At 40.6% G+C, this 26,845-nt stretch overlaps 1 protein-coding gene across 5 annotated transcripts in view; it reads left to right on the forward strand.

Moving 5' to 3' along the window:
• Positions 1 to 22,886, forward strand: part of PCBD2 (pterin-4 alpha-carbinolamine dehydratase 2) — a 60,384-nt gene extending 37,498 nt beyond the window's left edge. For 4 of the 5 annotated variants that reach the window (XM_037138417.2, XM_037138418.2, XM_037138419.2 and 1 more), the window contains 2 exons: positions 21,351 to 21,431; positions 22,637 to 22,886. In XM_037138417.2, the coding sequence (XP_036994312.2) occupies positions 21,351 to 21,431; positions 22,637 to 22,732 (177 nt within the window). In that variant the 3' untranslated portion in view covers positions 22,733 to 22,886. Of the gene's footprint in view, positions 1 to 21,350; positions 21,432 to 21,849; positions 21,900 to 22,636 lie in introns of all 5 variants that reach the window. The other variant, XM_053672737.1, reaches the window with a different exon arrangement.
• The last annotated feature ends 3,959 nt before the right edge of the window (positions 22,887 to 26,845 follow it).

The following is a 26,845-nucleotide window of genomic DNA, read 5'->3' on the forward strand; positions in this document are numbered from 1 at the left end:
ACAGCTTGTGGGTGGCATGCCCACAGTCACATGTGTGGCCGGAAGAAGTATTTGAGGATAAGAACTTGGGTCTCGGAGAAACGTACTTGGGGGATCTTTCTCCAGGACACACTGCCTGCAGGTGGGAGAATTTGATGACAATGCCCCTGTCGTTTCAAATGTGGTGGGTGGAGGTTCTACCAGGTTCAATTGTTAGGGTTTGTCATAGCAGATTGTTAATACCTGAACTAACTGATTGCTTTAATAGGTGCTGAGCTAAAGAGGGTTTTTTTTAAAAAAAATATTTTATTTACTTATTTTTAGAGGGGAAGGGAAGGAGATAGGGAGAGAAACATCAATGTGTGGTTTCCCACATCAATGTGTGGGACCCCCCCTGCTAGGAACTGGCCTGCAGGGAGCTGGTCTGCAACCCAGGCATGTGCCCTGGCTGGGAATCGAACCGCGATTGTCTGGTTCGCAGGCCCGCGCTCAATCCACTGAGCTACACCAGCCAGGGCTATAGAGGGTTTTTATCATATTATCAAATGTTTTCACTGGACATTAAAAGATTAAAAAACAACTTCTAACTTATTCCATAAACCCCCAATTAAGTAGTTGCTCTTTTAATTTTACCCCTGAAGCTCCCAATATGTATTGGTAGAGAATTCAAAGAATCTTTATGTTTGGAAGACTTGGCTTAAAAGATGTATTTGGTATACATGTCTCTCTCCTACATGATTTAACTATTTACATAAAATATTTGTAAAAGAGAAAATGACCCTTTCTGTGTGAGACTGTGCAGCTTCTAAAGAATAAGTAAGGAAGACCAGGAGCCACACGGAAAATGAGTAGGATGTTTTCACACTGAAAGAAGGCTCAGGATACACAATAGATAAATATTATCATGACAGTTGTGAAAAAAGGGCATTAGGAAAAAATAAAAACAAAATATGTAATAGCTTTTTGTAAGCCTCTGTAATGTTTTGTTTTCTCTTGCAATCAAAATTTTAAAATCACAATTACAGGAAACTTATTTTTGCTATAATTAGCATTGAGGTAAAAGAAATAAATAAAAAATGTATATTCTGATGCCAGGGATTTGTCCTAAATGCACACGTGGGGACTTTGGAGTTGGACACACTCGTATTAGAACCCCAGCCTCACTTTTCACGAGGGCATGACTCTGGGCAAGTGACTCGTCCTGGCAGAGACCCAGTTCTCTCCTCTGTAGGGCAGGCATGACAGTCTGTGCACAGGGCGGCGTGAGTGCCTGCCTTGGACTCATTACTTAGCAAACACCCGTCGTGTTTCCCCCTTTCCTTCTTCGTCCATAGAGCTGAACAGTGAGAATCAGTGGTATCTCAGGCCTTGAGATACACTAAGATCATAGTTAGAAAGAATCAGTTAATTCAGAAGGTGCTACCTGATCAGAAAAGTCTACTCAGGTGTTTCTATGTTATTGATAAAATAACTTACGGTTGATGCTGAAATAATCCGAAGGTAATCAGAGGTATCCTGTTCCTTGTGCCTACTAGATGCTGCTGCAAGTATTATTACCTAATATTCTTTTTTCTTGAACATTACTGTGTGTGTAAAGACACTTTGCTGTGCGATTGGTGCACATCACCTCCTTGTGCCCAGATGGGAATTTAAACCCAGCCAAGTCATATATAATGGCTTGTTCAACATCTGGGTTTAGAGCCCAGGTTTTAGATTTGTACGCTGGATAGCCTTTCTGTCTCATTGCACTGCTTCCGATACAATTGATGTGTTTTTAAAATGCTCTAGTCCTCAACACCATTTATTGAATAAACTGTCTTTAGTCTGTTGTATGTGCTTGTTTCTTCTGTCAAATATTAATTGACTATAAAGATGTGGATTTATTTCTGGATTCTCTGTTCTGTTCCATTGATCTATGTGTCTTTTTTATGCCAGTACCATGCTGTTTTGATTACTGTGGCCTTGTAGTATAGTTTCATATAGGTGCCGGGATTCCTTCAACTTCATTATTCTTTCTCAAGATTGCTCTTTGCTGTTTGGGGCCTTTTGTGGTTCCATATAAATTTTTGAAATATTTGATCTAGTTCGGTGAGATAACATCATTGGTATCTTGAAAGGAATTGAGTTGAATCTATAGATTGCTTTGGGTAGTATGGGAAAATTGGACAGATATGTGCAGAGAAGTGAAACTAGACCATCTTCTTATGCCACACATAATAATAAATTAAAAAATGGATTCAAGTCTTGAAACTTAGACCTGAAACTATAAAATCCTAGAAGAAAACATAGGGAGTAAAATCTCAGACATTGCTTATAGCAATATTTTTTCTGATATATCTCCTTAGGCAAGGGAGACAAATAAAAAAATAAACGGGACTACATCAAACTAAAAAGTTGTTGCACAGCAGAGGAAACCATCAACAAAATAAAAAAGCAACCCACAGAATGGGAGAACATGTTTGCTGACACATCTGATAAGGGGTTCATATCCAAAATTTATAAAGAACTTAAAAAACTCAGCACCAAAAAAATAAACAATCCAATTTAAAAAATGGGCAAAGGACCTGAATAGATACTTCTCCAAGGAGGACATACAAGTGGCCCATAGACATATGAAAAAATGCTCAGCCTCACTAATCATCAGAGAAATGCAAATTAAAACCTCAATAAGATACTACCTCAGACTTGTCAGAATGGCTATCATCAATAAATAAACAACAAGTGCTGGCGAGAATATGGAGAAAGGGGAGCCCTTTTGCACTGTTGGTGGGAATGCAGACTGGTGCAGCCACTGTGGACAGCAGCCTGGAGATACCTTAAAAAATTAGAAATGGAACTGCCTTATGACCCAGCAACCCCACTTCTGGGAATTTAGCTGAAGAAACCTGAAACACTAATATGGAAGAACATAAGCACCCCTATATTCATTGCAGCATTATTTATAGTAGCCAAGATTTGGAAGCAGCCCAAGTGCCCATCAGTAGATTAGTGGATAAAAAAAGCTATGGTCCATTCACACAATGGAATACTACTCAGTAGTAAAAATGAAGTAAATCTTACCATTTGCTACAGCATGGATGGACCCGGTAAGCATTATTCTAAGTGAAATAAGCCAGTCAGAGAAAGACAAATACCGTATGATTTCACTCATATGTGGAATCTAATGAACAAGCTGAACTAACAGGCAAAATAGTGACAGACTCATAGACAGAGAGCAGGCTGACAGCCGTTGGGGTTGGAGGGCTGGGTGGGGGTGTGGAGGAGAAAGGACTCGACATGGACAACAGTGTGGTGACTGCAGAGGGGAGAGGGTTTAAGGGGGATAAATGGTAATGAAAAAATATAATAAAAATCAAATCAAATAAAAAATGTTCTAATCCTGTGCAAATCAAGTAAAAATTAAAATATGTTAACCACAGTTTAGCCATTGCCTTATTGATGGACACTTGGATTCTTTAAGATGTTCATTATTTTTTTTATAATATATATTTTTGATTATTCCATTACAGTTATCCCATTTCCCGCCTTCATTCCCCTCTACCCTGCACATACCCTCCCACCCATATTCCCTGCCTTTAGTTCATGTCCATGTGTCATAAGTTCTTTAGCTTCTACATTTCTCACAGTACTCTTGCCCTCCCCATCTATTTTCTCCCCACCGTCTGTGCTACTTATTCTCTGTACCTTCTCCCCCCTTCTCCTCCTCCCACTCCCCTGTTGCTAACCCTCCATGAGATCTTCATTTCTATGGTTCTGCTCCTGATCTAGCTGTCCACTTAGTTTGCTTTTGTTTTAGGTGTGGTTGTTAATAACTGTGAGTTTGCTGTCCTTTCACTGTTCATGTTTTTTTAACTTCTTTTTCTTAGATAAGTCCCTTTAACATTTCATATAATAAGGGCTTGGTGATGATGAACTCCTTGAATTTGACCTTATCTGAGAAGCACTTTATCTGCCCTTCCATTCTAAATGAAAGTTTTGCTGGATAGATCAATCTTGGTTGTAGATCTTTGGATTTCATGACTTGGAATACCTCTTTCCAGCCCCTTCTTGCCTGCAAGGTCTCTTTTGAAAAATCCACTGACAGTCTGATGGGAACTCCTTTATATGTGACTGTCCCCTTATCTCTTGCTGCTTCTAGAATTCTCTCCTTCATTTTAATCTTGGCTAACATAATTATGATGTGCCTTGGTGTGTACCTTCTTGGGTCCAACTTCTTTGGTACTCTCTGAGCTTCCTGGACTTCCTGGAAGTCTATTTCCTTTGTCAGATTGGGGAAGTTCTCCTTTATTATTTGGTCAAATAAGTTTTCCTCTTGTTGCTCTTCCTCCTCCCCTTCTGGTACCCCTATAATTCAGATGTTAGAACATTTAAAGATGTCCTGGAGTTTCCTAAGCTTCTCCTCATTTTTTTGAATTCTTGTTTCTTCTTTCTTTTCTGTTTGGTTGTTTCTTTCTTCCTTCTGGTCCACTTCATTGATTTGAGGCCCAGTTTTCTGGTTCCCTGTGCATTTTGCTTCATTTCACTTAGTGTAGCCTTCATTTTTTCATCTAATTTGTGACTGAAATCAACTAGTTCTGTGCGCATCTTGATCACCAGTGTTTTGAACTGTGTCTGATAAGTTGGCTATCTCTTAGTTGCTTAAAAGTATTGGCTCTGGGGCTTTGATCTGTTCTTCTGTTTGAGCCGTAATTTTTTGGTCAGATCACACCTGTTACGGATGGGGGGGTGGAGCCTTAGGTGTTCACCAGGGCGGGGCAACCCATGTCACTGGGTTGTGATGCTGTATGTGGGAGCTGGGTCTGAGAGGGAATAATGGCACTTTTTCCATGCTCTCTTGAATTTCAGTCACCTCTGCTGCTTCTCACAAGCAAATTGGGCCCTTCTGGTGCTGGTTCCTGGGTGGGTGGGCTTGTGTACATTTTAGGACCCTGTCGGTCTCTCCCACAAACTCTCTTGCGAGGCTGGGAATCTCTCCCAGAACCTTTTCAGTCAGTGCTTTTAGGCTTTATTTCCTGTTGCTGGGACCCTGGGTTGCTCGGTCTGTCTCGCTGCCCGTTTTTGCCTAGTTTACCTGTGCATGAATGTGTGTCTGCGGTCAGCCAACCACCTTGCGCACCTCACTGGGTTTGCTTGTTTCCTCCTCTCACCTGGGTCCACAAGCTACCACCTTTTCCTGCTGCGACCCCTCTCGGCCGGCTGCTGTCCCTCTTCTTGGTCTGGATGAGTGGTTGTCGGACAACCTTACAGTTCAATTTTCGGTATGTTCTGGTTGTGTTTTTGTTTCTAAATCTTTGTTGTCCTTAATTTTGGTTATGTGAGGAGCACAGTGTTTCCACCTGCGCCTCCATCTTGGCCAGAAGTCAGATGTTCATTATTACATCAGTTCTGTAACAAGCATCCTCAGGTCTCCCTGAGTACAGGTGTCAGCATTTGCTTAAATCCAAAACTGAAGTTGTGGGATAACCTGCTGGTACACAATTAATAAAAAAAAGTGAAGGTTCAGGATTGTGAGAAGGTCAGGGCTTTGGGACAGTCCCATTGCAGCCCAGTGATGACAAGGCTCTTTGCCATCAGACAGTCCCTGCCCTTGTGTGAGGCCAGTGTGACTCAGGGTTACCTAAGCTCTTATGACTTCAGAGCACCGGGAGCCGATTTCGAAGTGGTTCCAGAAATCTAGGAAGGCATGCATAAAGTGCAAAGATGATGGGAACAGGAATAGCCTGTGGCCAGGAATAACCTTGGGCCAGGTTGTGAGTGCCTTAGGGCAAAAACAGCCCTCTTACATTCTTTACTAAGGTCACTGTTGACAGCACTGACTGGGGAGGTTACCAACAATACTGCAGATTCGTACTCTGTTACCTTGAACTTTTATAGTTGTGCTTAGTGTTATGTTCAAACCCAAGTTACTGAATGTTGATAGGAAAAAATACTTGAAAATAATATTTTCCCTTTAATTTCCCAATTGAAAAGGGTCCAAGTTGTGACAGAAATGTAACTACTTGTCTCCTTTCCTGTGAGACTGAACAATGGGGCTGGCTGAGTGGGCTTGGGTTCTGTACATGCTGGAATTGAGTTGGGATGTTGCGGTGGGGACTTCAGTGGGGCTGGAGGCAGGTTGCAGACGCCTGGTCCCTGCTAGGCCTGCGTCTTTTAATCGTTTTCGAAGAATCTCACTGCTTTCAGTGGAGGAATCCTGTTTTACACTGGTCTTTATGGGCAAAGATAATTACGTATATTTGCCTGAGTAAGCAAATCAATAAGCTTGTAATAAGGTGTATCAGACCATTTCTTTGGCAGGACTGACCAGAACAGCTTGTGAAGCAGAGCCGTTTCCAATGGAGCATGGAGAGCTTTGAAAATGCTCAGGAATAGCAGAAAGCGGTATTGGAAACCACTCTTAAACAATTGTTTGTTTTCCTCTTCCCCAACCAAGTTTATAAAAATTTGGTCAGACAGGCATTTTGTTTTGATTTAAAATATTTTCAGTGAATTGTTATCTGCCGAATGCACATGTGTTTCTGCACTTTTTCTTTCACGATTGAAACTTTAAACCCTTCCCTTAAGTCCCCCCAAAAACCTCCCTGCCCAGTAAGGTTTGCCTATATGAGGAGGGAGAAGCGGTTTGGACCCTGGACAACCTCGCAGTTCGAAATCTGCCTGGGCAGTTGTGTCCCAGAAAGGGCCACGGTTACTGCCATGTGGACTCTCTGTCTTTCTCTTCTACCAAGATTCCTTGTCCCCCAAAGACATGGTTCATTTGGGCGTTTCAGCTTGGTTAACCAGACCAGGAGTGCCTGTGACCACGGCCTGAGACATGATTGAAGCATTTACAAAAATTTGGCTCGTAGTAAGCCCCATAATTTGTTTTAAAGAATTACCTCTTCAGTGACATTCTAAAAAATCTCCAGAAGATTGTGGTTTATAACACCACACCTGGTCCAGATTGTACTGGACGAATCCATATTTGCTTCGTTGTAAATGACTTCGAGGGTGGAATTCTTGGATTGTTTTCTGGCTTGTAAGCCCTTGACATTGTCCTGGTACCTGTGTGCACACAGGCCTCCTGACATGGGAAAGGCCAGCCCAGCCTCCTGCTGAAATGCAGGTTGGCTACGTTGATTCCGCATGTTCCTAGAACGAGGAAATGATATGACAATAAACAGAAATGCCCTTGCTGAAGAGAGAAGGGAAGCTGGTGTTTATCTGGTCAGGTGGTTTAGATTAGCCGTGATGCGGCTCTGTATTATGTTACTTTAAATCATTGTGTCCCAACAGGACATAAATTACGAAGATTGTTACAGTATGTTTCATCCTATGTAAGATCAACAAATTGGAATAATTTTTTTATAGGAAAATCACAGTGCTTTTGGCAAGGCTATTGAAGCCTTTAATTTGACTTGAGTATTTTTTAAATATTATTGCCTAATAGATAAAGTATGATTTGCATAAGGTATGAAATAATAAATTTAGAAACAAAGGGGAAGAATTTCTCTTTAGTAACCGCATCAAATGGCTGCGCACTTCCACTTTGCCGGTACCTGTGCTTCTTTGTCCTTGTGCATTAGTGCCGGTCGGGTGTGTACCTTCCCTCTGGTGGGTCGTGAACGAGTAGGCAGTGCCTGGTGTGGAGCCGGAGCCCTCAGCCCTCACCTGCAGAGAGGGTGCCCACCCTGTCCCGGGCGGGGGGCGGGGGAGGCCGAATTGGAGCCTGCTCTGAGGAGGACAGAAACAAATGGTCCCACTTCTGTCCATTCGGGAAAACAAACCATTTTTTCCTTTCAGGATTTTGTAAATTATTTAAAAAACAAAATAAAACCCTAACCCCCCAAACTCTACTTGATTAATAGCTCAAGTTAATTTATATTAGACAATTGCAAAAAGAATCGACTTAAGTAAGCATTTATTCTTTTAAATGTTTCTTTTGTTTATTACTATTTTCTGAGTTATTGGTCTCATTTGTGAATTTTTAACACAGAGACTTATATATTCGTATTCAGGATGCAACTAAGTTTATTTGACCACACAGAGTAATTTTCTAGATTAAAAAAAAAGGCGTGAAATTACTGTGTGTAGGACTCAGGCAAATTGGAACCCGTTCAGGTTCCACAGTAGCGCCTCTCTGTGCAGCGCACTCCGCTCACACAGTGAAGTTAGAGTAGTAGAGCTTCCAATTTCCAGAGATGAGGAGAGGGGAGAGGTTTAGGATGTGGGCAAGGCTATAGCATGAGACGGAGGCAGGATTAGAACTTTTCTGGCAGGTGATACCGCTCATTAAACCTTGTGAGTCTTTGATACCAAAAACAGGGTAACTGCCAAGCTTATTTTACTCTCTGTGTGTCTCAAGCCCTGAGAGTTTTCTTTTTTTCTGTAGTAATACTGTTTGAAATGCAAAAACGAAGAAGCACCTCGCTTCAGTCTATAAGGGTGGCAATAGATCTCTCCTTAAGCCTCATCATAGCAGGTTGGGGATAAATTCTGAATATATTGTGGTTTGCTTCACCTCAGTGTCTGAAGACTGACAGGTTCAGGGACCTTTCCAAGTTCACAACCTGGGTGTGCACTTTGAAGCAAATAAATACAGACACCTTATGAGATGGTCTCTTTCCTCACCGGCTTCTTCTGGATTGGCGCCTTGCAGCCCCTCTCCCTAGAGGTCCTCTGTGGCAATGCCAGCTGTCGGTCAGGCTCGTGCATTTGGGTGATGTGTTTTTCTGGCAGAAAATATCGGCAGTGTTGCCAAAACTGTACGTAAGAACTCTTCATAGTGAAATTGATTCCTTTTAAAAAATAAGTAAAAGAAAAGGTAAGTATGTATTTGTTGATGTTGTGTGTGCAGACCTTTTTATACCATCTGATGTTTTGTGCAGTGGGATGAGACTGTTTTACAAAATGCGCACTGCTCGTAGAACTGTATTTACCTTTGAGCCAAGTTAGGTGTTGGCTCATCTCATTAAAATGTTTCTGCGTGTCCCCCTGAGCCCTCATTCACCGCTGCCACCCTTTTGGTTATTGTTGTAGGGTCTTGACTTGCAGTTTAATTTTACAGGTTCCAGTTTGAGCAGGAGCCTTTTTGCCTTTTCTCTCTCTTTATGTAAAGTTAGGTGCATATAGATTCTTTTTATTACAATAATAAGGCAAGACAGTTTTATGTCGGACATAAACTGGAATTATGTAGTGTAAGTAGCAGTTGCATCTCTTAGCAGGAGCCAATTGATTATAAAGAAGACAAAGCAAGAGTAGAGGGCTATTTTGCATATTCAATTTTTAAAATGCATTTGTCCTTATACTCCATATATCTTAGTGGTTTGGGTGCATGAAGTTGAAGAGATATTTTTCTATATAAACTTGAATTTTATATAAATTTTATAATGATGATAATACCAAGGAGTGTAAATTCTAATTCTTAAAAGGTTGCTAAAACAAAACAAAGAACTTTGGCGGTCTTTGCAATACCTCTCACCTCATAAGACTCCTGAAGGGCAACAACTACAGGTGGGTTATCAGTTGGTCAGGAATGAAGACCTCCAACAGGGCTTTGCTGAGGCAGCTGGTTGGCATGAATGAACAGTGAGTCTTTAGGAGTTATTTTGATGTTGGGGAGCTCTGGGTAAATGGTTTTTCTCGGTGTGAATTTTGAAACCAGTGTGTCAGTCTGCTTTAGGGGGAAAGGATGGATAGAAAACTGGTGAAATGTGTCGATCGAGAGAGCGCAACTGGATTCTGAGAGATCCTAGCAGGAGCTATCGGACTAAGCTGTTGGTCTGCCCAAGAGTAGCTGGCTGATGGCAGTACAGGGAGCTATAATTTCAGCTTACGGGCAGACAGATTCGGAAATGAGTAGTGTCTTCTCAGGGAACTGATATTCTCACCTTGTGACCATCTGGGCCAGAATGCCCTGTTGGCGCACCTCAGCTGTGTGGAATCTGTCTGGAGAACTTGCACTAAAAATGGAACAGAAGTGAAGAGCCCTTAGGTAAAGTTGTGTGTGAAGGTGTTCACGTTGGTTGGATGGCTGCCTGGAGAAGAGAAGACCTCACCCAAAGGGCAGTCTTCCTAGCCTAGGAGCTCAGGAGCAGTTTGGTAGTGTAATTAGAAATTGTAATTCTGCAAAGGAACACTGGGTTTGCACCTTGCCTTTTCATTGAACAGCTTATCTTGAAGGTGCTACTGTGTAGTTAGCTAAAAGAACTGCCTTATTTTTCTATGTATGGTAATTTCCAAATATGGTGACTTAAGAACTTTTTTTTTTAAGGCTCTAAAATGTTTTGGTGTTGTGAGTGCAGCTTTTGAGTGTAATGTTGAGAGGTGAGCATGCTCTTTCGTAGGTGGTGCACTTCCCACCAGCTGAAGGGGCACTAATTTAGCTGAGGGCACAGTAGAGCAGGCTGCTCTTCCAGGAACTTATGGAAATTGTCTCAATACCTGGGGAAGCCAGTTTCAATTTTAGAGTTGGATACTCTTGGCCTGAGTCATTGGAAATGTGTTCTAAGTGGGTCAAGTAGAAGGCAGGTGAGACTAGTGGCCCGAAGTTGGTGGGGGCTGTGCCTTCCCCTCCCCCGAGTACCGGACTGCCCAGGTCATGGTCATCATATGACCTTTAGTCTGGCTTCTCAGGGACACGAGTCACCTGCTTGGCCGAGTGCTCACTGACAGATCGCCAGTTGCACCGGAAATCTTCCTGTGAGGATACCCACTTACAGAAACAGTTTTAAGTATGATTCTGGGTTTCGCAGCCCTGCAAAGGTGAATTTCTTTGGCCTTCCAATTGTTGTAATAGGTTTGGAAAGGAATCCTTTCTCTCCAGGGCATAGAGTGAGTGTGTGTCCGGAAAAAGTCCAGCTATTGTTAATATCATGAGAACAGTTTGTGTGACATTGATGTAATCTGGCAGCCAAGGAGAGTGGACTGGAATGCATACGGTGAACAATGACAACTTCACTGTACTATAGTCAGTAGGGAAGTAGACGCCATTGAGTGAGCAAGTGTACTGTGTGGCCGTCACATTCAAAGTGACTGAGCAAGTAGACCATCACATTTTGCATTAAGCTTCAATGTTCCTCTGTGGAAATGATCTAGATGATTCAGAAGGCCACACCTATGGGCACCTGGTGACTGGCAGCTTCATCACGACAATGTGCACCCATTCATGTATCACGTCTTGGGAAGTTTTTTGTTGAAACATCAAATCTCCCAGATGACTCAGCACCCTACAGCTCAGATTCGTGCCTTGTGACTTCTGACTTTCCCCAAACTAAACTCACCTTTGAAAGGTAAGAGATTTCACACCATCGATGAGATTCATGAACATACGATGGGGCAGCTGATAGCGACTGGGAGAACCATCTGAGGTCCCAAGGTGCCTACTTGGAAGGGGACTGAGGCCTCTTGTCCTATGTACCATGTTTCTTGTATCTCTTATCTTCTTCAATAAATGTCTCTATTTTTCATAGTATGTGGCTGGATACTTTCTGGACAGACCTCATGTATGTTAAATGTTAAAGTGTTGGTGATGATAATAATCACTAGCATTGACTGAGTGCCTCATAGAATGACTGGCATACTATAAAACATGTTACATGAATTAGCAGCCCCTTTTTACATGTGAGGAAACTGAGGCTCATTTCAAAGGTGAAGTAATTCCTCTGAGGTCACATAGCTAGTGAATAGCAGAGCTAGGACTTGAACCTAGGTCTCAGATGCTATTGGTCTTTGACTGTTGTGTTCGAAATATGGGTAACAGTTTGGAGAAGCAGCATGGATCAAATGCATCTTTGGTTGGGTCTGTTTCTGACAATTCTCATGTTGCTAGTCGAGAGTATTTTTTTTTTTGCCCACAAATTAAGATCTGATGTTCCCGTTGCAGTGGCCAGGACAGTTAACAGGGTTTTGCATGAGAAAGTCATGTTGAGACACGTAATCATATTCTGGGGCAAAGACCGCCTGTCCTCGGTGCACCCGGCAACCTCTGTGTGATGGATCGGACACCCACACCCGGGGAAGGTCCCGTCCTGTGACATGTGCGTGCTTGGCAATGATCTTGCCGTGTATTTTGCTTAATAATTTTCATTATTTTTAATTAAAGTTGAAGAAGTACAGACTCTAGCCAAAATTAAGGTAGGTTGTGTTGCCGGAATCTGGTAATTACTTTAATTGATCACAAGATAGTTTCCTTGATCACCAATTAGACTAAATTGCCGATCATGTTTCAAGACGTGAAGAAATGCCCAAACTGATTTATGTAATAGTGTTTTCATTTCTAATCAGACATAAATATCATTTCCTTCCATAGCAATTGTGTTTTATAAAAGAAGGGTTATGGGCCCACAAACATAAAGGTGATTCATAAACAATGGAGTTCTAATTCATTGAATTAGTAAAGGAAGTATTTAGAGGCTTAATGGAGATTGTACTGGGGAATTACGTTGGAGTTGCTGGTGCTCATTTTCTTAGTGGGAGATATGTTCTTTTTTAGTGCATAATTAAAATAGTCTACAATCAAAATATAAAAGGCAGCTGATTTAAAGGACATATCAAAGAGGACTGCTCTGAGTAATGAAAGATTCATATTGTAAATATGTGCAAAGTTAAGTCTTAGAACTTTAATAAATCATACATGGGATTTGGCTGAAGCTGCGTTTTAAATTCAGGGTGCTGTTAAACATTTCACAGATTGATACAGGATTTTTGTTTTGGTTTTCTGCATCTGATAGTCTTTCATATTTTCATGGAATAAAGTGAAACAAAAGGAACTTTAAGAAAAATTAAAGTTCCCAAAGAATACTTGATTTGAGGTTCATGGAAAAATCTTTTAATTGCTGATGGTTTGGAGATTTCCAAATGACAAACTTCATTGGCCCGATTTGCTGTGATTGTAATGCTTACATTCCCTAAAATGGCAGAGTGACTTACAGAGTCATACTTCATCAGGCATTCATTGACTTGCTCATAAAATGTTTGTAATTTGCAATAGAGGAAAGACTGAAACTATTATCAGCCATTATATGTTATTTGTTGGCCATATGTTTGTTTGAAATGGCCGTGGCTCAACAGAATGTGGCTCATAGACAAACTATGCTGTAAATTGGCACTAAAAACCCACCTAAACAGGTAGGCATATGTTAAGAAGTTACCATGAGCCAAAATATTTTAATATGAACCAGGTTACATAGACTGCAGGATCCCAGCTGCCTTTAGAGTAAGACCTTCATTTGCATGGCTTCTTCATTTTCTTCCCCAAACTAAATTTTGAACATAGATCAGGTATATATGTGGTACAAAATTCAAAAGGTTCCGGAGAGTATAGAAGCCTTTTCCTGTTCTGTTCTCAACCACCCAGTTCCCTCCCCTGCCATCATTTACACTATTACTTGTTCCAGAGATATGAATGCCTATAGTTTTCTTTCTTTCCTTTTTATACAATTCATAAGCTGTTTATTTAGTTATGTATCTTGGAGGTCTTTTCATGTCAGGATAAACAGTTTCCTCCTCCTTTTTAGTGGCTGCATGGTATTCCAGTGTAAAAATGTACCATAATATGTGTATTTAATCAGGTCCCTCTTGATGCGCATTTGGCTCTCTCAAGTCCATGGCTAGTAGCAGCTGTGCTGCAGCGGCCATTCTTGTAACTTATGTTTGAGTATGTTTGCATACAAATTCCCAGAGGTGGGATCGTTGGGCCGAAAGGCATGGGCATTTTTTTCCCCTAAGGGCATGGTCATTTAAAATTTTGACAGATATTGTCAAATTCTCTTCCATAGCGACCATTAGTAATTTGTATTCACCAACAATGCACAAGAGTGCCGTTTTTCCTATGTCTTCACCAATAGGATGTCATCAAACTCTTTGATCCTTACCAAACTGATAGGTTTAACTTAGTTCCCCCCAGCTTTATTGAGATATAATTGACCTACAACTTAGTTTTAATTTGCAAATACAGTTTGTTGTGTGTCTTTTAATTTGTTGTTTGCTTTTTATTACCATACAGAAAAAAATTTAATGTAATAAGAGTTATCTATTTTTTAGTAGTGGTTTAAAGTTTTCTGCATATGGAATTTGTTTATATATTTCTTATTAAGTTTACTACTAAATAATCTTTGGTACCATTTTAGGTGGGGTCTTTTCTTCCAGTGTACTTTCTAATTAGTAGTTTACATTAAGAGGATGTTGAATATTTTTGGCTTTGTTTTATTCTTCGCTTTAATGGGAATTCTTCTGGTGTTTTCCTATTAAGAATGATACTGAGGATATATTCTAATTATTTAAGGAGGGGTTCATGTAATCTTACCTCATTAATAATTTTAATACATAATAAATATTGAATTTATAATATATCTTTTCAGAATTTATAGAAATTATGAATTCTTGATTAATGTGATGTTATATCAATATATTCCCTAATATTGAACCATCCTTGCATTCTCATAGTAAATCCTATTTACTCGCCTTGGCTGGTGTGGCTTAGTGGACTGAGTGCTGACTTGTGAACCAAAGGGTCACCAGTTTGATTCCCAGTCAGGGCACATGCCTGGATTGCAGGCCAGGGCTCCAGTAGGGGGCATTCAAGAGGCAACCACACATGGATGTTTCTCTCCCATTTTCTCCCTCCCTTCCCTTCTCTCTAAAAATAAATAAATCTTAAAAAAAACACAAATTCTCTCTGCTCATGGCATTTTGTCCTTTCAGTGTATTGCTAGGTTTTGTTTATTAATATTTCAATAAGTATGAGATTAATTTATAGTTTTATAATTGTAGGTTATCTCTGTGAGAATTTGGAGACAGTGTTATGATTGTTTATAAGTAGAACTTGGAAATGGTCTTCTTTTTCTGTGCTTTGAAACAGTTCCGTTAGTGTTGGAGTTAACTTACTAAAAGGTTCGGCAGAACCCTCTGTGAGATGACTGGGGACTGCCGCCTTCTGCTGTCACCTTCAGACACCCTTCTCTTTCATAATGTGCAGTTGTTCGGATGTTTTTCTCGTCTGCGGTCAGTTTTGATAATTTTTATTTCTCAGGGGACTATTTTACCTAAGTTTTACAATTCGAGTAAACTTTTTATTTGCTTAAAATTTCTTTTATCTCTAGTACTTCCCTATTCTTATTTCTTCTTTTGTTTAGTCTTTGTTTTTTTAGATGAAGTAACCAGTTTTCTACTGTATAATTTTTTCAGATACAGCCTTTGATTTATTCTACTATTTTTTCTAACTGATTTACATCTGCTTTTCTCATATATTCTTTCCTGTTCTCCTCCTTAAGTTTATTTTGTTGTTATTTATTTACCTTCTTGATTGAGTCCTTCCTTCCTCCTTCCCTCCCTCCCTTTTGATATATTCACTGATCTTTAGAGGGGAAAGGGAAGAAAGAAAAAGACAGAGATAGAGACATCAGTGTGAGTGAGAAACTTCGAACGGTAGCCTCCTGTCCTTGCCCTGACCGGGGATCAAACCTGCAACCTAGGTATGTGCTCTGAGGTGGGAATTGAACCTGCGACGTTTTTGTGCATGGGACCGTGCTCCAACCAAGTGAGCCACACAGGCCATGGCTTAATTTATTTATTTTTATTTTCTCGTGTTCATTAATTTAAGGTAATTTAAGTATTTAAAGTATTTACTCTAATTATTGCTATTTAGATGTATCCTATATATAGTACTTATTACATTATTAATTTCTTTTTCAGTTTTGGTGTCTTCTTTGATTCAAGATTTTTGGGGTTTTATTTTGACTCCAGATTTTTAAAAGAAAGATTAAAAAAAATTCCCGTGTAATATTTTGCTGCTTTTGGGACCTAGTTTTGCTTTTAATTTTATCAGAGAATGTTGTCAGTACTATTTCTACTTTTTGGAATGTATTCAGATTTTCTTTGTGGGCTCATATATGATCACTCTCTGTGAATGTTTGATAAATATTTTTAAAGATATATTCTCAGTTTTTAGAGCATTATATATATATGTGTGTGTGTATATATATATATATATATATATATATATATATATAAATTTTATTTATTTATCTTTAGAGGAGAAGGGAAAGAGAGAGAGAGAGAAATATCAATGTATGGTTGTCTCTTGTGCGTCCCCGGCTGGGAACTGGCCTGCAACCCAGGCATGTGCCCTGACTGGGAATCAAACCACAATCCCTTAGTTCTCAGGCCTGTGCTCAATCCAGCCAGGACTGGAGTATAAAATATATTGATTAGGTCTACCTTTTAAACTATGTGTTTAAGTAGTCCATAGTTCGCTTAATCGGCCCTGGATTAAGAGATGTGAATTAAAGTTTCTAAATCTGCATGTTTCTATTTGTCCTTATTTTCTGTCATTTCATCAATTTTCATCAATTTTGGCATTTTGTTATTTGTAGTATAAATACTCAACAATGATTTAATCTTTATTGTGGATATGCTTTATAATTGTAAATTACCCTTATGATTTCTTTTAAAAAATGTTTTTTACATTGGCTGTGCCCTTTTATTTTTTAGTGGTTGGGTTTTGCTTTGTGATGCATTGTAAAGTTTGCTGTTTTAATTGGTTGGATTTAGGCTCTTTAGTTGAAAAGATGTTTGGTTTTATAAAATATTACAGAGCCAATATTCTCCTTTAAATCATGGTTTGGATTGTGTTTTCTTTGCTTCATTTTAAGTGTGTTTTTCTTCACTTAGTTGTAAATGTTTTTATTTTCATTTTGGTTCTTCTAGTGGATACTATTATACCTATGATTTTACATAGCAAACTTAATTCTTTATTTGTTTAGATGGCATTTCTTCATATAGTAGTCTCTCCACTAAGCAATATCAGAATTATACTTCTATTTTCCCTTTATCATACAATTTTAGTTCGTATTATTTTAGTTTTGTTACTTATATTTTATACCTTTATACTTATATCTGTAACATTTGATATTTCAGCTTTCAGGACTTTTTAAAACTTTCATCTACCTTCTCCATTTCTTTCCCTTTTTCCTTCAGTCCCTTTAATAGTTTAGAACTCTTATATTTTATTCTGTGATTATAATCCCCACAGTTTTTTTTGTGTTTTCCTAGAGCTGAGTGAATTTATTGCTTACTGTCAGTACCTTTGGTATGGTTTCTCCATGCATCTCTTAGCTACTTATATTTCATTCTTTTTTTAATTTAAACATTTTTTAATTTTATTATTTATTTTTGGAGAGGGGAAAAGGGAGAGAAAGAGTGGGAGAGGAACATTAATGTGTGGTTGCCTTTCAAGTGCCTCCAACTGGGGACCTGGCCCACAATCCAGGCATGTGCCCTGACTGGGGATTGAACCTGTGACCCTTTGGTTCACAGGCTGGCACCCAACCCAGTGAGCCATACCAGCCAGCGCTATTTCATTCTTTTTAAATAAAAATTTACTTAATAAGGATGAATGGGAATTATTCCCCGAATTATTGCATTAAAAATTTTCTCTCTTGCATTAATTTTGAACAACAGTTTAGCTAGGTATAAAATTTTCTGCACTTTCCTAAATTGTTTTTTTTAAACTTTTATTTATTTATTTTCAGAGAGGGGAAGGGAGGAAGAAAGAGAGGGAGAGAAACATCAGTGTGCAAGAGAAACATCAGTTGGTTGCCTCTCACATGCCCCGAACTGGGTGCCTAGCTCTCAACCCATGCCTGTGCCCTGACAGGGAATTGACCTGGTGACCTTTCGGTTTGCAGGCTGGTGCTCATTCCACTGAGCCACACTAGCCAGAGCACATTTCCTAAATTCTTGATAAGTGTTGCTTCTCTGACTTCTGTGTTGAATATCGCTGTGTGGAAGGTTGAAGTCAATTGGATTCTTTTCATCCCTATAGGTGAATAGATCTTTTTTTTTCTTCAAAGGATTTTTGTTTCCTTCAATGGTTGTATGTACATGATTGAATTCTTACCATCTGGAGATTTAAGTCTTATATTTCTGAACATTTTTCTTGAATTACATTTCTAATTTTTCTGGTTTTCTTGTTCTCAATAATAATCATCTATATGTTAAATCTACTTTGTCTTCTGAATTGTTTTCTAATCTTATAAACTTCTGTTGATTTCTGCTTTATTTAGCCCTTTTTCTCATTTCTGTTTTTCTTACTGGGTAGTTAGTGGTGTCTCTTTGGCCTTGGGCCATTTGCAGCCTTATTTTTAAAAATAATTTTTATTTTTGATTACAGTTGCTATACAACATGGTGACTAGATCTTTATGGAATGATTTTAGAAAGTCTGTGCTTTTAGCTAGTTCAGGCCCTTTAAATTCCAACTGGCATCCTGGGAAACAAGTAGGTGGGGCTGTAAAAAGTCTTAGAAAGGAGGGACAGATGCTCTTCATCATCTGCCAAGTTTGCTGTTGAGTCATATTCCTTCTTTATTATGTTTCAGATAATTAGAATTCCCTTTTGAGGTTTTACTTTTTTCTTCTCTTATCCACTCATATAACTTTTTTTGCAGAAATTCTACTTTAATTTGAATGTGTATTGTTACGGATGTTTTTAATTTGTGGATTCAAAGATAAATATTTTGGGGATTATTTGGTTTGTTCTGTGGAAGGAGGGCTGTGGAATTGCCCCCTTGTCCCCAGAGCAGTTCGTGTGTTCTCTCCCTAAGGGGGAGGTAGGAGTAAATCTTGTGTAAATGGTTTATTAGGCTTGGTGATATTTTATTAAATGCGAACATCAGGTGACAGTTGAGGGAAATGTATAAAGCCGAGGAAAACACCAACTTAGAGGGCCTTTGGATGAGCCCTCCTGTTTACGGTGTATATAGATGTGGTAGATGCTTTCCTTTGGTCAGCGTGCCTCTTCGGGTGTGGGTGTTCTGTTGCATCACATCTCTGATGACACAGGTTTCGCCGTCCTGCTGACACTTAGCGCGCATGCAGTTGGAGACTGGAGGAGCGCGTGAGCCCATGTTCAGGTCACCCATTTGGTCCATGCAGCTCTTGGGAAATGGTAAGGGATTCTAAGCACCACTTGGACCTTTTAGGATAACATGGTTCAAAGACATTTTGGCCACAGGGCTTAAGAGCTTGGGCAGTGACGGACTGGCTGCCTCGTTTGTGGTCATTAAACTCTTCCCCCAGTAAGTGTGCACCACAGCGCTATCCCACAGTGTGTCATCTGTGTGTCAGCCTCTCGTTCTGGCACACGGGGAGAGGAGCGGCTGCTTTCTGGGATCACAGCCGCTGGAATCTGGGATTCTCGGGGCTCCGGGAGGGCTCGTCACCTGTCATTGTTTTGTGAGGTTTGACGGGAAGCAGGAGCAATAGCAGTGCTGCCACTATGGTTCTCTCACTCTGTGCCTAGTGCTGTTCCTCGTGCTTTTCTATGCCCCGTCTCATTGTCTCGTAGAATGGTTGCATGAGTGTTTTATTATCATCCCCATCTTACCAATGAGAAAACTGAGGCTTGGAATTAAATTATGTGACATTTCAGTAGTAGAGTTAGGGTTTGAATCCAGGACTCAGAACACATGCCCTTGACAACTGGACTACTGTCTCAGAGGTGAAGATTAGTCTTGTAAGTCTTCTAGAGCTAAACAAGAATAAGGCATCATAGACAGACAGTAAAAATTCTCACTATACACCATGTAATATAGGTTAACTCTGTGTTTGAATAGTTAAAACAGACCTTCCATTAGACTTGTCCCTTCCCCTCACACAGTCTAGAGAGTCAGACTGCAGCGTCCCCCTTATCTGTGGGCAGCACGTGCCAGGACCCCAGCGGGTGTCTGGAGCTGCAGGTAGGACTGAACCCCACGTATGCTATTTTTTCCTGCACACATGTACCTCTGTAGCGTTTAGTTTAGAAAGTTTAATCAGTAAGAGGCTAACAACATAACTGCCAGTAAAACAGAACGATTGTAACAATATGCTGTCATGGAGGCGATGTGAATGTGGCCTCTCCCTCACTCTGGTAACCCATCTGACGGCCCGACGGCTGCTAGGGGACCAAGGGCGGGAAGTGTGCACAGTGGGGATGTGCTGGACAAAGAGACAGTTTGTGTCCTGGGCAGGAAGGAGGGAGACAGTGTGAGATTTCATCACGGCAGTCCGAGTGGTGCACAATTTAAAACTTATGAATTGTTTATTTCTGGAATTTTCCATTTAATATTTTCAGACTGTGGTGGACCGCTGGGGACGGAAGGCTAAACTGTGGGGATAATGGGGGGAACTGTGTGCAGCGAAAGGGGCTGGAGAGTGAATATTGCCTTCCCACTGATGGCTTTGTGCGTGGTTAAATGGTTCTGCTCGAATTTCCTTCCTTTTTCTAACAGGGAAAAGCCTTTAGGCCTTAAATGTCAAGATGGACATTTTTATCTTTAATAAAGTGGATTCGGAGATAGGAACCATTGTGGATGACAAAAATTATTTCAAGTAGCATCTTCCATATTTATTCCCCACCGTTAACTTGGAAATGAGCTCTGCTCTCATTTGTTGGTCCAGAAACAACACAACTCACATTAGATTGATTTTTCTGGATGTTGTGATAAAATAAAGTATTTATTTCTGTGGCTGCAGTGAGGACTGCCCTGTGAATTCTGCTGTAACCGTGATCGATGTGACCTCACCTTGGAGTCTCACCCACTGTTTCTGCCTTCGGGGCACAACAGAGTCAGACTCTCCTATTGTTCGCAGTAGCCCTCAGAAAAATTTGAAAGCAGGCAAAAAAGTCTTTTTTCTGCTCAGGACAAATTTGCCTTCTGCTTAACAAAATTAGGTCTGCAGTTCCCTGTGGTACGAAGACAGCGCTCCGTGCCCCCCTACACCCTGAGCCCTCTGCCGAGAGGCGGGGCCCTTTCTCCTCCGAGCGGCAATGCTGGGCGATGGCAAAAGGACCCGGAGCGGGCAAGCCAGTCTTCCTGCTCATCCTGGGTTTCCATACGAGTAGCCCTTCATCCCCTCCTGTCCTGCCTGAGAGATGGAGCAGGGAAGTGGTTCATTTCTACCAGCGCTTTGGCTTAGGACACACTCAGAAGACATTCCAACGTTGACGCCTTCAGGAGCAGCCCCGTCGCTGAAAACAAAAGGAGCAGTGCTGGGAGAGAAGGGGCTGCTGAGATCTGGGCCCGGCACTGGGGTGGAGGGAAATTATTCCCGGGCTATTTTGGAGAGTCTAGTCCTGAGGACAATTAAACAGTCCAGACAGGTCACTGGGTGAGACCAATTTCCTGCTTTGTTTATTTGAGCCTGATTGTTTTCACCACGGAGCAGCAGGTCACGGTCCTGCTACGCCGCTACCCAGGCTCTGCAGAGAGCAGTCCCTTTCGGATTCGGTTTCTCCAGGCTTCCCTAAGGGTCCTGGCCGCGCCTTTATCTGGTTGGAGTGCTCTGGGGTCTCTCTCGGGTCCAGGGCAGAGGGCAGCGTCAGGAATCACTTTCGACTTCGTCTTCTGCAGGCATTTGGCTTCATGTCCCGAGTTGCTCTACAAGCCGAGAAGATGAATCATCACCCGGAATGGTTCAATGCATACAACAAGGTAATGAAATTGCCTTATTTTGGGATCACCTTAATTAAGGAGTTCAAGAAACTTCTTTGCCCCATGTCATCCTGTGCAGCGAAGTGTCATTGTGCTTAGGAAAGTATTCTTTTTTTCCTCAGAATCTCTGTATTATTGCAATTTAGTAACAGAATTTTGGACCTGCTTGAGAACAGTGACTAAACCCTGTATTTTCATATTTGTCTTCTATTGAAACTAATATGAAAGTTGGGCTATATTAGGCTCCTGAATTAAACTTAAATATCAGCCATGCAGAATAAATTTTAAACCCTCTTAAATTAAATTATTGAGACAAAAGGTAGCAAATAAGAAAGCTATGGCCTTATTTATTTGCATTGATATAAATATGCTCAAGAACCGCACTTTGAATAATGATGATTCATAATGGTTTATTCAGTGCAGTATCCCCAGCGGGAACCGACCTTCTCGTCTGGGACAAAGAGCAAGGTGAGAAGACTTCCTCAAGCAGTTTTAAGGGGACACAATGAGAAGAATCAGCCCCCCCTGAATGTCCTTGCCTTTATGGTCATACATTTAGAATGTCTTATAATCTAGATTTCTGGGTTCTTTTTTCTCTTTGAAAGTCTTCTGTGAATAAAAAGAACATTTCATATTTTTGTGATTTATTGGGGTAATTCGGATCATGCAGGTATCAGCATAAACTTTTCTTTCACAGTTGCCTCTCTTTGCCCATAACTTTGCTTTTGCCTTTTAATTGATTTGTCAAGGACCAAGAACCTGTTCCTTCATCCCACCCCCACCTCACTTCCCTAATTCAGAAATGAGCTTTTTTAACCTTGCTGAGATACTACATTTGATAGCTTGGTTTTTCTCAGTGGCTTGAAAATAGTGGGTGTAATTAAAGTAATGGGAGTTCAACGGGAACCTCAGTCTCTTCTTTTGTTCCCAAGAGACAAGATTTGAGATTCTGGCAGCTCAGTGGCCCTTCGTATGAGGGAACCTTTTTATGCCTGGACAGCCTCTGGGCCCAGCCTGAAGCAGGCTGCGCCCCCAGAGTTTGCTGGGCTTTGGAAATGCTATGCTTATTCATGTTTTCTAAACCATTTAATCTCTTCAGTTCTTAAATATGAACATTGGAATATAGATTGATTTCTGAACCCCCAAAAGAGAAAACTGTAAATCACAGGTCAGGGGTTTAAAAACTGCTTCTCTCTCTTTCTTAGGTCCAGATAACTCTCACCTCGCACGACTGCGGTCAGCTGACCAAGAGAGACGTGAAACTGGCCAAGTTTATTGAAAAAGCAGCTACTTCTATGTGATATCTTTCAAAATGCATGTAAAAATCTTATATACCTCTCAGGTGCATTATATTTTGGAGGTGATTAATGAACAAATTAAGCTGTAAATTTAAGTTCAACTTTATAGACCATGTTTTGTCAAATCAATGCTAAATACAAAAGGATTTACATTTGAGTCTGAGGTATTTTTCATTATATCTAAATCACCTATATAACACAGACCGACCTACGTAATTACATTAATAATGCCATCTGAGAGAGAGAGCGAGAGAGCGCTCATTCATAAAGACCAGAAATTGAGATGTGGGAGCATTTATACATTTGCTGACCCAGAAGTTCAGGTGAACCTGGTGACTTTACCCATATGTTGTGTTGGGAAATAGTTGTGAGACAGAAAAATAATGAAGAACTCTGTAGATAGAGGGTTTTAACCATCTGTAACAATTCTTACGAATTTGACCTTTAGCTGCTGTTATTACGCAGTTAATTAGATTACAAAGTCGCAAAAATTGGCTGAGCTATCTCGCTGAAGGGAGTTGAAGGGAGAGAACAAGTGTGTTGTCCCTGGTTTCTAGAAAGGTGGGAGAAAGGTGGGACAATAGAAGGATTCGCAATCATAAGTGACCAACTTACCAGGTCATTATTTGAGTTTCAGAGTTAAGGAGCAACCAAGGGTCATTTTTTTTCACCATTTGCTTGTTGTGACCTCTGAACTGAAGCTCCACAGCCACTGAGCTACAAGCTACTTGGGTGTTATTCAGTAATGAGCTCTATTACTGTGTGCGTCACGGACAGGAGTGAAATGGAATAGAAAGTTGTCTGTTATTTAAAAATTGTAGCCCTGGCTTGTGTGGCACTTTGGGCCTTCAGACTGAAAGGTCTCCAGGCACATTCCTGGTTGCTGGCCAGGTCCCCTGCTGGGCATGTGCAAGAAGCAGTGAATTGGTGTTTCTCTCACACACGGATGTTTCTCTCATTCTCTTTGTCCTTCCCTTCGCCTCTCTAAAAATAAATAAAGTCTAGCCCTGGCTGCTGTGGCTCAGCTGAGTGCCAGCCTGTGAACCAAGGGGTCGCTGGTTCAATTCCTGGTCAGGGCACATGCCCGGTTCCCCAGTGGGCGAGGGGGGGGGTGTCTGAGAGGCAGCTACACATTGATGTTACTCTCCCTCTCTTCCCATCTCTCTAAAAATAAATAAATAAAATCTTTTAAAAAATAAAATATTTAAAAAATAAAAAAATTAAAATTGTGATAACAGCATCCTGTGAAGGAACTCAGGAATGTACTTATTAATGAGCTTAGAATGCAAATTAAAAATGTATACAGGGTGGGCAGAGGGAGGTTTATAGTTATTCGTGGGGAAATAATACAAATGAGAACAGTAAGTGATAAATAAATATAATACAAGAATAAACTCCGTGTTTCGTGTTCTCAAAACTGTAGACCTACTTTTGCCCACCCCTGTTTATATTTATCCAAGGAACATGTGTTAATCCCTTGAAGGGTTATTGTGGTAGGATTTAATGGGGGTCATCTTTGTAACCCCCCTCACTTCAGAGGCCAGAAAGTTCACGCCCCACCCCACCCCAGCGTCCAGTCCGAGGAACCCTGTGGGCACGTTTGTTACAAGGTGAACTCTCTGAAACTGGTTCCTGGCTGGCCCTGTGGGCCCGGGAAAGGCAGACACGGTCGATTTGCCCTGTGGGGGTGGAGTGTGCAAGGGGCCGAGGGGGGGTGGCCCAGGCGCTGTGGCTGCTGGGAGAGCAGAGCCAGGTGCCCTGGCTCGTGCTGCTCAGTACTTTTTTTAGAGGAAAAGGCAAATCTATGTGATTTTATAAACTCTTATTTATAGATTTTTGAGGGACTTACATATTTTATTACCAAATATTTGTAGTTCAGTGCTTCAGTTTTTTTACATGAGCTGTTAAACATGGGAAAAATACACATTTTAAAAGTGTGAATAGTACACCGAATCCAGGATTTTACCCCAGTTACTTCATGTAATGCCCCGTTTCCTTTTTCTTTGCTAAAGTATTTAAAAGCAACCCTGACAGCATTTCATCTTACCCCTGCATTCTTCAGCAAATATCTCTAGAAAATACAGTCATTTTCTTGTGTAAACCTGACTGCCATTATCACAGCTAACAGCATAAACCATGATTTCTTGGTGTCACTTAACACCCAGGCTAAATCAAATTGCCCTGAAGGTCAAGAATGTGTTTGGACAGTAATTTTGTTCTAATCGGGATCCACATGAAGTGCACCCATCACATCTGGTTGTTGTGTCTTTTTAATTTTTCAGTCTAATAGAACAAACACTTCAAAAATTTATATGGAATCATAAACGAGCCTGAATAGCAGCTGCTCTTTTGAGAAAGAAGAACAAAGTAGGAGGGATCACAATACCTGATATCAAACTGTATTACAAGGCCACTGTAATCAAAACAGCCTGGTACTGCCATAAAAACAGGCACATAGACCAATGGAACAGAACAGAGAGCCCAGAAATCAACCCAACTCTCTACAGTCAATTAATATTTGACAAAGGGGGCAGTAACATAAAATGGTGTAAAGATAGTCTCTTCAGCAAATGGTGTTGGGAGAACTGGACAGCTACGTGCAAAAAAAATGAAACTTGAGCACCAACTTACACCATACACCAAAATAAATTCAAGGTGGATAAAAGACTTAAATGTAAGTCATGACACCATTAAAGTCCTAGAGGAGAACATTGGCAAGAAAATCTCAGATATTCCACGCAGCAACATTTTTACGGATATGTCCCCTAGAGCAAGGAATATAAAGGAAAGAATAAACAAATGGGATCTCATCAAAATAAAAAGCTTCTGCATGGTTAAAGAAAACAGTATTAAATTAAAAAGACAAGCAACTGTATGGGAAAACATATTTGCCAATGATACCTCAGACAAAGGTTTAATCTCCAAAATATACAAAGAACTTACACGACTCCACTCTAGGAAGACATCGAACCCAATTAAAAAATGGGAAAAGGACTTGAACAGACACTTCTCTAAAGAGGACATACAGAATATCCAGAGACACATGAAGAGATGCTCAATATCATTAGCTATCAGAGAGATGCTAATTAAAACCACAATGAGATACCACTTTATACTGGTCAGGATGGCTATCATAAACAAAGCAACAAACAACAAATGTTGGAGAGGGTGTGGGGAAAAGGGGTCCTTAGTTCACTGTTGGTGGGATTGCAGACTGGTACCACCATTATGGAAAACAGTATGGAATTTTCTCAGAAAAATAAAAATGGACCTGCCTTTTGACCCAGCAATTCCACTGCTGGGATTATATCCTAAGAATCCTAAAACATCAATATCAAAGAACCTATGCATCACAATGTTCATAGCAGCACAATTTACAATAGCCAAGAGTTGGAAGCAACCTAGGTGCCCATCAGTAAACGAATGGATCAAAAAATTGTGGTACATATACACAATGGAATTCTATGCAGCAGAGAGAAAGAAGGAGCTCCTACCCTTTGCAACAACATGGATGGAACTGGAAAGCATTATGCTGAGTGAAATAGGTCAGGCATTGAAGGACAAATACCATATGATCTCACCTTTGACAGGAAGCTAAAGAATAAAACAAACAAGCAAACAGAATAAAAACAAAGACACTGAAATAGAGAACAAGTGGGCAGCGACCAGAGGGGGAGAGGGAAGGGAATTTAAGGGGAAAAAGGGGGGAGGGATTTTGAGGAACAAGTATGAAAGACACAGGGATGAGGACTGGGGGGGGGGGATTGGAGGGAGGGGGGAGACGGGGCGGGGGGGTGGGATGGGAGAAATAGATTAAAAAATGTACTTGAAAAGTAACTAAATAAAATTTATTATTAAAAAAAATTTTTTTTTCAGTCTAGAGCAAGTGAGCTCTGCTGCCTTCCCTCCACCTTCCCCATGTTGTTGACTTATTGAAAGAACTGAGTCAGGGGTATTCCGCCTTCTGGATTTGTTTGTTTACTCTCTGGTGGTACAGTTCAGCTTGTTTCACTGTACCTTGAATGGAAACCTTTCCCCCTGTTTAGAATGTATTCTAAGTCTGGGAGGCTCCACGCATTGGCCGTTAACATGTGTGGCATACAGCACACACTAGGG

Source organism: Artibeus jamaicensis, unplaced genomic scaffold, assembly GCF_021234435.1.
Source record: "Artibeus jamaicensis isolate MK-2021 breed Jamaican fruit bat unplaced genomic scaffold, CSHL_Jam_final contig_786, whole genome shotgun sequence".
Taxonomy (NCBI): Eukaryota; Metazoa; Chordata; class Mammalia; order Chiroptera; family Phyllostomidae; genus Artibeus; species Artibeus jamaicensis.